Source organism: Cololabis saira, chromosome 20 (genome assembly GCF_033807715.1).
Source record: "Cololabis saira isolate AMF1-May2022 chromosome 20, fColSai1.1, whole genome shotgun sequence".
NCBI lineage: Eukaryota > Metazoa > Chordata > Actinopteri > Beloniformes > Belonidae > Cololabis > Cololabis saira.
In genome coordinates, this window is record NC_084606.1 from 18881561 (window position 1) to 18895257 (window position 13697).

A 13697-nucleotide genomic window follows, 5' to 3' on the forward strand; every position below is an offset into this window, starting at 1 on the left:
ACTATAAAGTTTTGCAAATATTAACCACCATAAGTGATAAATGATTGTTTTGAATGAGTTGTTTCAATTGTGCAAGGAATCCTACACTGAAAACTGAATGGCAATGATTCATGAGACGGTTTTCCTACCTTTCCTCCTTTAACTCCACTGCAGTCGCATTTGGATCCTACACATCCATGGCAAGCCTGATGGAGAACAAGAGAAGCAGAGATGAGATCAAAAGTAAGAAAACCTCATCAAAATCGGATGACACGTAAAAGCAAAACAGACACAACTATGACTAATCAGTATAAATAATGTTAGGCGGTCCTACAGATGAATATAATCTGTTTAAAATGTGTAAAACATATTCAAACATTTAAATTTTCTAGCTTAGTGACCTCCTGAAGAGAGTTCATCCTGAGTTTACTGATTGTATTGACTTGCAACTCCAATCACACCACTAGAGGGCACTCTAGCGTCACACAGCTGCGAGTCTACTGCCAAGTTCTTAGGGAGCATCTCTTCATACAAACAAGAAGTCACTGGATTCTCCAGTATGTTTGTTTGATAATCAGAGGGGGAGAGCAAGGTCAAAGTGATGTAAGCAGCAGGCTTATCACAAGAGGCACACAGAATCATCTTCAGCTCTTCTCACCAAAAATGACCGGTGGAAATGATCCTCCTGTGTCGAGCAGAGTGAGGGGAAAGCCAAGAAGGGAGGGAGTTTGTGGGAGTGCCAAGCTGGTGATTAACTTTTCCCATGCTCTGCTGACACAGTGAATGCCAGATGGGCATCCATTGCACGCATGCCAGGCAGTCAGGTTGGAAGAAAGACAGAGTTGACAAGTCTGTGCGTCTGTGTCCATATTTGTGTTCAATTTTGATGGTTCCGTTGTTTAATTGTTGCAGAAGAGCTGCGACTCATTTTTGGTACATGTTTAGTTTCGTTGATAAACCCCATGGCATTATTTCCCAGAAAGAAAAAAAAAAACAAATTTTAGTTTACAATTTAAAAAAAAACACCAAAATTAGAAAATCTTTCCATTTAAAGAGCTGAAATCAGAATAGATAAATAGATAATAGAAAAAATAAATCAAATATTTTTTCATGTGATTTTTATGACATTTGAACACGTATGATATCTGTATTCAAATCATTTAAATTCACAGAAACACTTATTTGCAAAAAACACATCGGTAATTTCCAGTTATGATCAATTTCCGCCATTAAAGTTAAATGAAAGGACTTTTGCCATTTTTATCTATGGGACTCCCCCTACAGGCGTGGAGGTTAAGTTGCTTTTGCAACACCTTTTAAGATTACTCTCCCTTAGTTCAGTCACTCTCTTGGTAAAAATGATACACAGCTGCTGCAGGAGTTACTATGGCTGATTTATAAGGACAGAGGACAGGAAGAGTTAAACAATACTCCTTACATGCAATCAAATATTTCAAATGCTAAATGCTAAAGAAAGGTGAATTATCATCCACTTAAAGTGGATGCTAGATCTGCACGTTTGATTAAGTAAATTACTTTAAACCATTGTTGTTGTCGCGACAATGAAGTTGGACAGAAATTTAACAGATGTAAAAAAAAAAAAACGTTTCTCAATATTAAGTCACATGTGTTGGATAGATTTAATTTGAGTAGAGTCTTACAGGTCTCAAAGTAGCAGTGCATCAGTTTAAAAAAAAAAAAAAAAAACTGTAACTGTCTACACCTGTGGAACTGAGGATGTAAGACATGCTGGGTGGCTTTTCCCACCAAGAGTTGAATTTTATACACTCACATCCAGCTGTAATGTCTGTGGGGTCTGTGGGCTTTGTGAGACTCAAAGGGGAAAAAAGGTAAAAGTGAAAATCTAGGGGATGCAATGTCAAGAAAGCCCTGGTAAGATTTTATCAAGACCCTTTTAGATGAAATAACTGGTAGATTAATCAATTAATTGATGAAGACACTAATAAATGCGTGTGGTGGCATCTGTTAGCACAGCGGCGCTTTAGTCAACTCGGCGGATCTATATGCCCCCATGTGGTCGGACGTGGTATTGCAACCACATTGAATATGCTTGGGTTTGTTGTTTTTTTCAAAGCAATAATGTTCTTGGGTTCCACTTCTCAAAAGAGATGGTTTGTTCTTTTATATAACACTGAAAGTTGAAAATATTTTTTTCTTTTTATTTACACTGATCATTAAAGGCTAACAACCAGGAAGACATAAGATAAAAACATCAACCCATATAACTTTTAGCTACTCTCTTAACCACTTTATAGCACAAACAGCATTCACGCAGTCACACATGATCTTATAGTGCTTAGAAAAAAAATGCACACATCAAAGGGATTTACAATGAGTCCTATAATGATGGTATAGCAGGGGATGTTGTAGGATTTATTACCCTGCACCCCCAAAATAAGTCAGTGGGAGGTAACGGCAACTGTTCATACCTGCACCAAATTATTTTGTGCAGTGTAAATCCTCCAACGTGCTTCTATCTGACTCTACTTTGTTTCTCCATGCACTTCCGTCGCATACCTGTCAGCGCTTTCATGCTCTCATATTAAGTTGCAGTGCATGCATGTATTAGTTCTTCCTCCACTTTCGCTTACAAACACAACAACACTTTCTTTAACCTGTGTCACATCCAGCTGGCTTAAAGGGGCGGATATACTTGCTGTTAGAGTTCAAAATCTAACCAAGTCACTGAAAAACAGACATCAACTGTTAGTGCTTTTATTCTTCATAAAGTTGTCACTTATAATTCGGCCCTTACATCTCGGTCGATTCATTTACTGGCAGAAAATTCAACGATTAGATGATGAATCAAATAGCCAGAAGAAATCTGACAGTTCTATCAACAACAAAAGAAACAGTCACCAACTTCTTTTGATCTTCTATTACTCATCATTTCAACCATTGTTTCTACTAGCTGACAGCCAGTATCATGTTTCATTGCATATAGGCAGGCCGTGCCCATGCATGTGCGTACAGAGTATGCATGCACAAGATGCCTCTCAAGTTATAAACCAGGTGTTAGTCACAGGCTGGCAGGGTTAAACCCTCTTCATCATTATCTGTACTTATGTGCAACTCATCAGCAAGATAATTATATGCAAAGTTAAGATTTCAGTTCCCGTGTTAGATTTGTAAACGTTGTAGCCAGGAGTTCTGGATATTTTACTTTAGCGGTGAACATGAAACTAGTTATCTGTACAACAGAAGTGCTCCTAGCAGATGCATACATGCCTGGATGCATTGCACTTGGTTGCTCAAGTGTGTGTATGTGTGTGTGTGGGTCTGTGTGGAGAGGTGTTTTTACAAGCCTTGAATCTCCAAATTAGTCTCTGGTCTGCTTCAGTTCAATGCAGTCTGCGCTCCCACGCCCAAGCCTGCAGCTTGCATTCACCTCTGTCTTTCTCTTTCTCTACATCCATCTGTTTTCCTGTCATCTTTGTGCTCAAACATGTTTTCTTCACTGTTATTTAATCGGAGCAGAAGTACTTGGCCGCACATGCTTGTTCTTAACAAACTTAAACATTCATGGATGAAAAGCTAATGAAATCCCTGATTTTGAACTTGATGAACACAATGGTAAATAACTAGAAAATTTCAAATGTATTATAATCGGAAGCATTGTAACTTGCTCGTATCAAAGGTACAGTATGCAATCTGTCAGTGCGTGAAACTGTTAAAGTATCATAAATTGTTTACTTATTCAAAAGCATTTAAAAAAAATTAAGTCAACAGCAGCATCATGTTGTAAAACAGAGCCAATGCATAAACGCCTCAGACTTGCATGCACTTGCGTTCTAGCTACTGGCCAGCAGGGGGAGACTGGTGGTTGGAAAACGAACAGTTTATAATACAATTACAGCAAAACATTTATTTAGAATCCCCTTTTTCAATCTGAATGATGCTTTCTAGAGTTGAACTTGCTTTAGGGTGCGGGTTAACATCATAGAATGGGAGTGCTCAGCTAGGTAAACCCAGGTAAACCCACTGATACTAGCCTGACTGCCTGTAATCCTCAGTGGCTGCTACCAGTATTGCAATAAACATACCCCCTTTACAGAAAACAAGCTAAGGTTTTATATTATATATAACACTTTACCGAGTAATATTCACTCTTAATGATTTCAAAACAAAGTGAAAGTTATGGGCGCTGTAAGATGGAAGCAAACGATTTCCTTTCATTTCAATATTATTTATGTATTGGCTGATGTAACAAGGAAAATGTTTTGTAGTTGCAATCTTTAGATCTAGTATCCAATTATTACAACTGTGATTGCAAAACCCCTGAGGGGCTCAAAGTAAATACTTCACTAAGATGAAATCTGATTAATTAAAAAAAAAAAAAAAAAAAAAAAAAGCTGACACATATGTTGAATATTTCTCTGTCTCTCCTCCATGCTGTTAGCTCCCTCTCGCCAGCCTCCCATTTACCCGACAACACTGACGGGGCATGTAATCCACTTAGAGCGGTCAGTGGACTGCAGATATGTGCTGTACTCTCGCTAACTCACCTCTCTGGCTCTCTCGGTCACATTTTTACCATCAGGTCAAACTGAATACTCAGACCCGAGGGGAGTCATATCTGCCTTGCCGGGATCATGCAGCGCAAAGCAAACAGCAAATGCAGCGACAACCACATTCATCAATCAAAATGTGATAATTTGATTAGTTGCTTGAAAATGGAGCAATAGATTAATATAATTGAAAGTATTTCCCTGGTAGCATGTGTAACTATATTTCTCTGAAGAGAGTTGAAGATAATTATTCCACATTTTTGCCATGTGACTTTGACGTCATGGTCTTAGATGTCAAAGACGCGACAAAAACCCCGACCAGTATTGCATTTAGAGACAGGTATGTATAACGTGCCGTAGAGGTCATCCAGGTGAGGCGGGATGAGGTGATGAGAGGGAGAAGGAAGAGGAGGAGGAGGAGGGTGAGCGGAAGGCATGTACCTGGGGATTAGACGGGTGAGACTGGAATTCCCCCACTCATCAAAGACTGATAATTACACACGTATAGACACTGCCCTGACATGGCCACACACGTGCACCGATACAAACAGGCACATCCAAAATGCGTTCGTGCTGCACAGAAACAAACATGGCCATAAACAGAACTCACAGACGTAACTATTGGACATCTGTGATACAAACGCGCAGCTTGTAAACACTCCGATGCAACGGCATCGCCACCGCTTACTGCACACCTTTTACTTTACAAGAGTTTGAACAGGTTTGAGACATGAGGTAAGTGTTTCCACTGTCTTTTTTGTTTGTTTTCTCTTCTGTTGTCACAGACTTATTATTAGGTGACGCATGCAATGTTGCGTGGAGACCAGAAATAAACAGAAACGTGCATCCCTGCAAAACTGGGAATAAAAGATTATTCCAAACTATAGAAAATGAAGAAGAGGAGCTGTAATTTGTGTCTCTCCTCTATCCTCACAGAAAATGCTAAATTGCTGGATAAGGGAAGAGCTTAGTCAGGAATTTCTGAGTGTTCTGATTTGTTCAGCAAGACGTGCCTCTGAAATTACTCAACGTCCCATCTGAATCCCATCAATCTAAAGAAATTACTCTGGATCCTATCATTAGAGTCAACTGCTTCAGACGTTTTTAAGCCAAAATGAATAAATCAAGAATGAAGCGATGGAGTTCCCAACGTTACCAGTAACTGATGGAGCCACCCAAACACTGGTGAGGCTTTTCAGTTCAACACATTAACAGTTTCAGTAGACAGAAGGTTTTATAAAACCACTGGTTGGCAGGAGATTCAGCACCAAATGATGCAAAAGAAACTCTCAACTCTTGACAGGAACTGACAGCTCAGACACATAAATCAGAGCTCCTCCTGTCATTTGGTGCATCTCAGTCCAGTACAGAGTTGCTGTCATACCACTGCAGCGTGATTAGGACAAACCCTGGATTTTGATCTCCTGATGTTATTACCAACATTTATCTTAATCTCACTTTTATCTTTTGAGTGATGTGTTAAGTGGGGATGGGATTTTACTAAATGATTTGTTGGAATGAGGGCAATTTCTACTCAGATTTGTCTGCCGATCTTTGGAAATATAGTGCAGGGCTGTGTAGCAGTATCCAAAAGGGAACTTAAATACACTAAACATGTTTAAACTGACAAGAAAAACTAGCTCAGCGTACTTATGTATCCTGCTGCTGAGTCCATGCCTCCCGCATGTCAGACTGTACATGTGTTTACCCTGTCATGGAGAGGTAAGTTCCAGGATCGTAGTCACTGCTGTCAATCCCTTTCATCGCCGCTGGACTTTGACTACTTCAATGTGCTGACGCCCGGCGAGGGGCGACCAAACCAAATGTTTTCACTTAGACAGAAATCCCACCATGTGTGTTTTGACTTGCAGACACTATGGAAGAGGAGGAACCCCCCAAACTGACGAGCCAGAGGTCTCTCCCTCGTTTAGATGTGCACACAGCGTGCAGCCGTGCTGTGGTGAAGGAATTCCATTGATATTCCCAGGAATTTGTCTTTTTCTTCACAGCAATCTTCATTCCTCTTTTCTCTTGATTTGGCCAAATGAGTGTTGACACCAAAGACCTCCTGTGGAGACACGGCTGCAGGAGAGCTGACCACCACTTCCGCAGGATCTATCACACCCCAGCTCAGGTTTTGTAGGCTCCAAAGTGGTCATAAAGTTTTGTAATATTTGATCCAGGCAATTTTTTTAATGAAGAAAAGTGACACGTTTTAGTTCTTTTGTAAAGACAGCAGGTCAAACCTACGACGGAGTATTAGGGCCAAACAAAAAAACAAAAAAAGGAAATTACGAGAATAAAGTCATAATGTAATGAGAATAAAGTCGTAAAATTACGAGAATAAAGTCATAATATTACGAGAATAAAGTCGTAAAATTACGAGAATAAAGTCATAATATTACGAGAATAAAGTCGTAATATATTATAAATATATAAATATAACTTCACAAGATGCTCAATATTCCTCATTTTAACACAGGGAGAAGAAGCTCTTCCTGTTAGAGTTCTCATAAATTATATTCTCATAATATTACGACTTTATTCTCGTAATGTTACGACTTTATTCTCGTAATTTTACGACTTTATTCTTGTAATATTACGACTTTATTCTCATAATATTACGACTTTATTCTATTACGACTTTATTCTCGCAACATTACGACTTTATTCTCGTAATTTTAGGACTTTATTCTCATTATATTATGATTTTATTCTCGTAATTTCCAATTTTTTTTGTCTTAGTTTGGCCCTAATACTCCGTCGTACAAACCTGCTCTAGTTGGAGTCTCTAAAAATACCACTATCTGATGCTGCTGAGTGTCACTAAGATTTAAAATGTTTATCTAGCAGTATTTTGTACCTAACATTAGGAATAATGACACAAATATTAACCCCATTGGTCATTTATCTCAAGAGTTGGCCTAAACACATCAGTGAGCATTTGGATTTGGACTTTTTAATAAATCAATCATAGTGTGTTAGAAATGTACTGAGACTACAGTCCTCCTGCAGCGGTCGCAGGTTCGACCGCCTGCGACCCTTTGCTGCATGTCGTCCCCATTCTCTCTCTGTACAACTTGAATAAAGGCCACTAGGCCACAAAAATCTTAAAAAAGAAAAAATGAATCCATCATATCTATTAACACGGGGTCCCCCAGGGGTGTGTGCTTAGCCCTCTACTCTACACAGTTTTTACCCATGACTGTTCTGCCTCCCACTTCTCAAATATGTCATTAAGTTTGCCAATAATACAACGGTACGAGGCCTCATTACTGACAGCAACAAGGCTCCATAAGGGGAGAAAGCCGGATCATCCACCCTCCACTTTACATTGGAAGTGAAGTGGTACTTCAAGCTCTTGGGTGTAGCAGTGGCAGATGATCTGACCAGGGACACCAACACTGCTTGCTTCATAGGAAAAGCCCAGCAGCGCTTCTATCACCTGAAGGAAATTAAGGAGAGCCAACCTTCCTCAAAAGCTCTTTGTGAACTTCTTCCTTTGTGCAATAGAGAGTGTGCTGACATTTGAACTTCCAGCTGCACTGAGGCTGAGGTAGGTGAAATCGGCGGGGAGAATCATTGGGACTATAGCCCCCCCAGTGATCACCTCTGTCTACAGCAGCCGCTGTCTGGGGAGAGCGCACGACATCCTGTCCATCCGGTCCAGAACTAGCATCCTGTGCCCCAGAATGCACCCCCAGGCAGTGAGGCTGCTTTATGAACACTTTATGATGGTTATTAAAAGATGAGGAGGAGAGAAGTTCACATGAGCTCTTCTGTTGGCAGCAGTTAGGAGCATCGCTGCAGCGTTCTCCACAATCCTGTGATGATTAAAGGCTTTTTTTCTGAAGACCACTAAGAAATGCATTAAAGTAATCTACGTGAAAATAAATTAAAGCATGAATAATTATCTCCAATTCCACTATTCTTAATTTCTGTTATTTCTGTAATTAGAGGGGGAAAAGTGCCATCCAGTGGACAGATTGTGCATCTGTTTTTCTTGGTCTACACAAGCAACAACTGCATATCCATGAAGACCGTCAGGAGCAGAGCCACATTGGTCCAAGAGACCACTGAGACAAACACACACACACACACCATTTCACCCCTTCTGCTCAAACACATCTGTAAAAACACACCTCTGACTCTGCTGCACTCTTTCATCTCTTATTCCATTTTCCTTCAACCATAAACCATAAACAAAACCTGCAACTATGGATTTAATCTTGCTGAACAAAACACACAGAACAGATGGTGATTTTATGGGCCTCCGGCTCACTGGACCAGCTAGACACTGAGCAGAACTGCAAAGCGAGATGTTTTTGGTAGCGAATAAACAACAAGATTTAATTCTTTCTCACAAACACACATTTTATCGGGAGTGTTTTGGAATTCCTCTAAGCTTGTTGCTCTCGTTGGGCTTTTATCTGAATGGGCCCACAGATGGAAATGTGAACGCCGGGCTCTCCTCCTCTGCGTATACATGGGAACGGATTTGGGTCCCAACAGGAATGCATCTGTTCATCAGACAAACAACGCAAATAACTGGTAAGAAGTGAATCACATTGCTGCCAGTGGGGGTAAACGTGTGTTAGGAGGTCAGGAGAAAACACCCATCCCGGCCAAGGATGGTGTGGATTTGTTAACTATACGACTGCTGCACAAGTCTGCTTCCAATCAAATCCCAACGTTTAGACATGAATAGAGAAAAGCCAAGCCTTATGCATCGTTTGCCTATATAAACAATTTTAGCAACGCAATTTCACCAGATGTGAATTTGAAAAGAAGAGATAAGAGATTTTTGTATTCGGTGGTTTCGGTTTTGGAATCATGGGGAGGACAAAACATGGAAAAACATGGAAACATCAAGACTTTGAACTTTTGGTTATGGGAAAAGGACCTTGGAAGTGTTTAAACAAGACTTCCACGCACAGCTGCAGTTGCTGAGAGCATTAAAGCTGTGCTAACACGGGGCCAGTTCCACACCGAGGCAAAAGATTCAACAAAAACACCCTGTTCATGATAGCTGTTCTAACTGTTCTAACAGTTAACACTTGAACCTCCCCTCACCCCTCCTCGTCAGCGCGGCGTGCCTCTTTTGAAATCGGCGTTTGAGCTTTGTGCTTCCCTCCTCTATGGGTTAGCAAATGCAGCAAGATAAGACATTGGGTGGAGTTATAGGGGACGAAACTTCATTATTCTACTCTGATCTCGGTTGTGATGTCACAGTACCCGCCATACACAGCAGGTCTTCTTTACCACAAAAGACCGATGCAGAGTCTGCATCACTACAGACACCAACCAATCCACCTATTGATCTCCCGCTCCATTCATCCCTCACTGGGGAACAAGACCCTGAGATACTTGAACTCCTCCACTTGGGGAAGGACCCCGACCCAGAGAGGGCACTCCACCCTTTTGTCCAACTGAGGACCAAGGACAGAGGACTGAGGACAGAGGACTGAGGAGGCACTTATCCATGGCATTTTTTTTTTTGGATTGAAATTAAAAAGAAAAAAAAGACAAAAAGACTATTTCACGAGCACCGTCAGGTACAATAACTGGGCTACAACTGAATGAAGGATTACACAATGTCCAAAGAAATACTTGAAAAACCTCTGAAAGATGAGAAAGTCATTAAATTCCCAGACATGCATTTCACAAACTCATCCACATCTCTCTATGGTTGTTCTCCTTCAATGAAATATTGTGCAAATGTTCGTGAGGTAAATCACAAACGCATGCAGCAAACTTATAGGGAGACTTTCCGTCCAGCCCTGCTTGTAAAATGTCCAGAAGATCAGTGGCTCGGAGAACGTTTGTAGGTAGCAGCTCACCTTCTGAACGAATACATCAAGTGTGATAGATGCTGCATTTAAATGTGTAGAGCTTTTTTAAATCAACTTCATAGTAATGACACTTCTCAGGTGATCATCTGATCCTTAAACGGTCTAATGAACTCAATATACACATGTATACAAGCCTTTATTCTTTATTCTATCAGAAATCTTTCAATGTTTCTTTTTTTTTTAAAAAAAACAACAACTCTCTATTTGGATTGTGAAAGAAGATGGGATTCATGGTTGAATTCCTTAATAAGCCCACCCCGGCCCTGCCCGACCAAGCCCGGCCCCACCTTGTGTAGCATAGGTTCCAACACGCCCTGCCTTCTTTCCTCGGTGCTCCACATACATCATCACTTGGCATGGTGTGTTGTAGCTACGGGCAACAAGAAATTAGAGAGGGGAGCGGCAGCTTGCCAGGTGAATACCTGGATATGTGTAGCCTGGGGACAGGCGGAGAGGAGGCGGTCTGAAGCGGTAGGCGGAGAGGAGGAACGGCTGGCAAAAGTGGAAGGTTTACCAAGAAACCTGGTAGCAGACGGCGCGAGGAAAGGAAGGAATTTTTACCACCTTTAATTTCTGAATACACCTTAAATTCATGTATAAGCCATTAAGTGTGTGGAAGTTAGTCAGTCGTGAAGATTTAAGCTTATGATCAGTATTCATAGGAACATTTAAATGCAAAAAAAAATTCTCCAAATAAAATCTGACAAAATAACAAGAAAATACATTATCCTATTTACATTTCAGCAGATGTTGTTGCAAAAAGGCTACGATGTTCAGGCATCTGTGTAAACCAGCCAGCAGTAAAATCTATGCTTTCATAAAGCTAACATAGAAAGCTGCATGCTAGAGGCCTATGGTGGATTAGCAGCCTAGCCTTAATATTTAGGCAGGAGCCTCTGCTGTAGACAAAACAAGGCAGCACAGCTTGTCCTGATACGCTTATCTGTGAGATTTTGTGATGGAGAGAAGAGAAGCACATGACTGATGCTGTGGAAGTACGGCTGAGAAGACTTGGTGTTTACATGCACTTGCTCACCTGCCTCTGTGGAGTACATCTGTGCTTTAATTTGAGTGTTTGGGTCTTTTTTGGATTGTAAACTCATTCACAAATGTTTACTAATTTAAAAAAAGGAATAAATAAAAAAGGGCTTTTTTTAACAAAAAAAGAAAAACAAATCTAACTGGGTCGAACCACTCCAACTGCAGTTCCAGATCCTCGCCACATGGGGGCAGTCACACTAGTTGAGCATATGTAGGTACAACAAAAAGGGCATTTTATATTATAAAAACAATTGTAGGTCAAAGATCCAGCATTAAATGGTAACTGACTATTAAAGTAATGTAAATTCTTAAATGTTAAGTGGATGATGAAGAAGGGATTTTAATTAGGATGAAAACTACCCTGCAACTGCAGCTATAAGCTGACATGTTCATTACTGTGTCCTCTAGATACAATCACACACTGCCTACATGCTTGAAAACTTTGCTGAAAAGACTTGCAAACTAAATAGTACAAAAAAGTATAAAGCATGACTTACATGCTGCTTGTGATTTAGTTTAGATTTACAAAAGGAGTTGCTGGTTGTGTGCAGCAGCAGTGCAAGGTAGGTCCTCCGACAAGCTCGCTCTTGCTTCTCCAGACCCAAGTGTCTGATCGCATCTTGGGAGGAGACATGTCAGAGCAGGTTTGCAGACTGCCTGCCTTTCTCTGGCTGCATAACCCCCCTGAAACAGCTTATGTTGATAGTGGGTGCAGCCACTGAAGTGTCAGGGTGTCCCAGCCCCTCAGAGCTCAGCCTGCATCTATTTTTTTAGCAGTTAATTGACTTAACATTTTTCTTGCCATAACTTAAAAGAGAGGTCCTTTTGATTCTTCACATGAACCAACTCCTCAGTAAATACCCCACAATGTATTTTCTGCTGCAAAACTTTGCAGCTCTTGCTCAACAGTTTCCTGAATTGGAGCCTTTCACACTTTTTGCACGGATCAAAGAGAGTTTAAAGCATCGCGTCCCTCACTGTCAATGTGTTTTTTTCCTCCTCTCTTGCTTCTTTCCAGCTTGAACTTCTATTCATCTCCCATTTCAACTTGTGTCACTCATCCTCTTCTCTTTTTTCTGCGCTGTCACAGATGTGACAGATGTCTGGTATCTTCCGCTGTTTTGACTGGCGGGAGTCTGTTTGTCCAGAGGAGACGAGGAATGCCATGCACTCGGTGTTGACACACAGAAGAAACACAGTCTTCACACCGGATTGTTCTGTTTTGGCACTAAAAAATGGAAAACAGCCATCTCTTACATGCAAACACACACAGCTGGGCATGAAAACACATCTGAAGAATCAGAAATAAAAGCTAAAGATTACATTTTAACTCCGATGTTTTCTCTCTCCCTTTTGTCTATGGGAATAGTTCAAATTCCGTATTATGGGATGGCTAAAGAACTTGTGCAGCGGCCTTCAGATTCAGTAGTTGTACAGCCAAGTGAACATTTGGCACATATGATGTTTTGGAGGGACATCCACTTCCTGCAAGTATCATAAAAACACCAGATGAGGGAATATCTGTTTTAATAATGATGTTCACAAAGTTGTTAACTAACATTTAAAAAAGAAAAAAGTTAAATCATTTTTTTAAATCTATATCGAGACAGGAAGAGAATGGCGCGTAAAATGCATAAAGAAGCGCAGGATCAGATGACTTTATTTCCTCATCCCACTGCTGTCTAACACAACAACGTGAAAAGTGCTCATCACACACACACACACACACACACACACACACACTAACATACTGAACATTATCCTCGGACTCTGCGCTCAAGGCTTAGCTGCATACCAGCCGGCACACTGACCAGAGATTAACTGAGACCAGGCTCCACCTGCGTGTGTGTGTGTGTGTGTGTGTGTGTGTGTGTGTGTGTGTGTGTGTGTGTGTGTGTGTGTGTGTGTGTGTGTGGGTCGGGGGGGGGGCACATACATTTGCACTCTTGTCCTTGCAAAGATCCCTGACCGCCGCTGCCCTCGCCCTACACTTACAGTAAGTATTACAATTTAAACCTAGTCCCAGATTTAACCCGAGTCTAACCTAAACCGTCACGCGGCCCTTTGAAGGTTGTACTCGAGTGCGGACCGAAGTCGAGCCGGCCCTAAGAGACACAGGTAAACACCGGCTCACACACACGCTCACACGGCGGCGCGCAGCTTAGTGTACAGTACAAACAGTATTTGCCAGTTCTGTTGGTATAGTTACTAAGACTTGACGGGAATCGGATGTGACGCGAGGGGGGAGGCGGATGGTAGCAAGCAAGGAGAACCGAGTGGACAAAAATGAAAAGAA

The 13697-nt window shown here is 41.1% G+C and overlaps 1 protein-coding gene across 1 annotated transcript in view; it reads right to left on the reverse strand.

The window, feature by feature from the left end:
* col4a5 (collagen, type IV, alpha 5 (Alport syndrome)) overlaps nt 1-13697 on the reverse strand; it is a 57286-nt gene that overhangs the window by 31771 nt on the left and 11818 nt on the right. The window contains exon 2 of the mRNA XM_061710561.1: nt 129-185. Coding sequence (XP_061566545.1) covers nt 129-185 — 57 coding nt within the window. The remainder of the gene's footprint in view (nt 1-128; nt 186-13697) is intronic.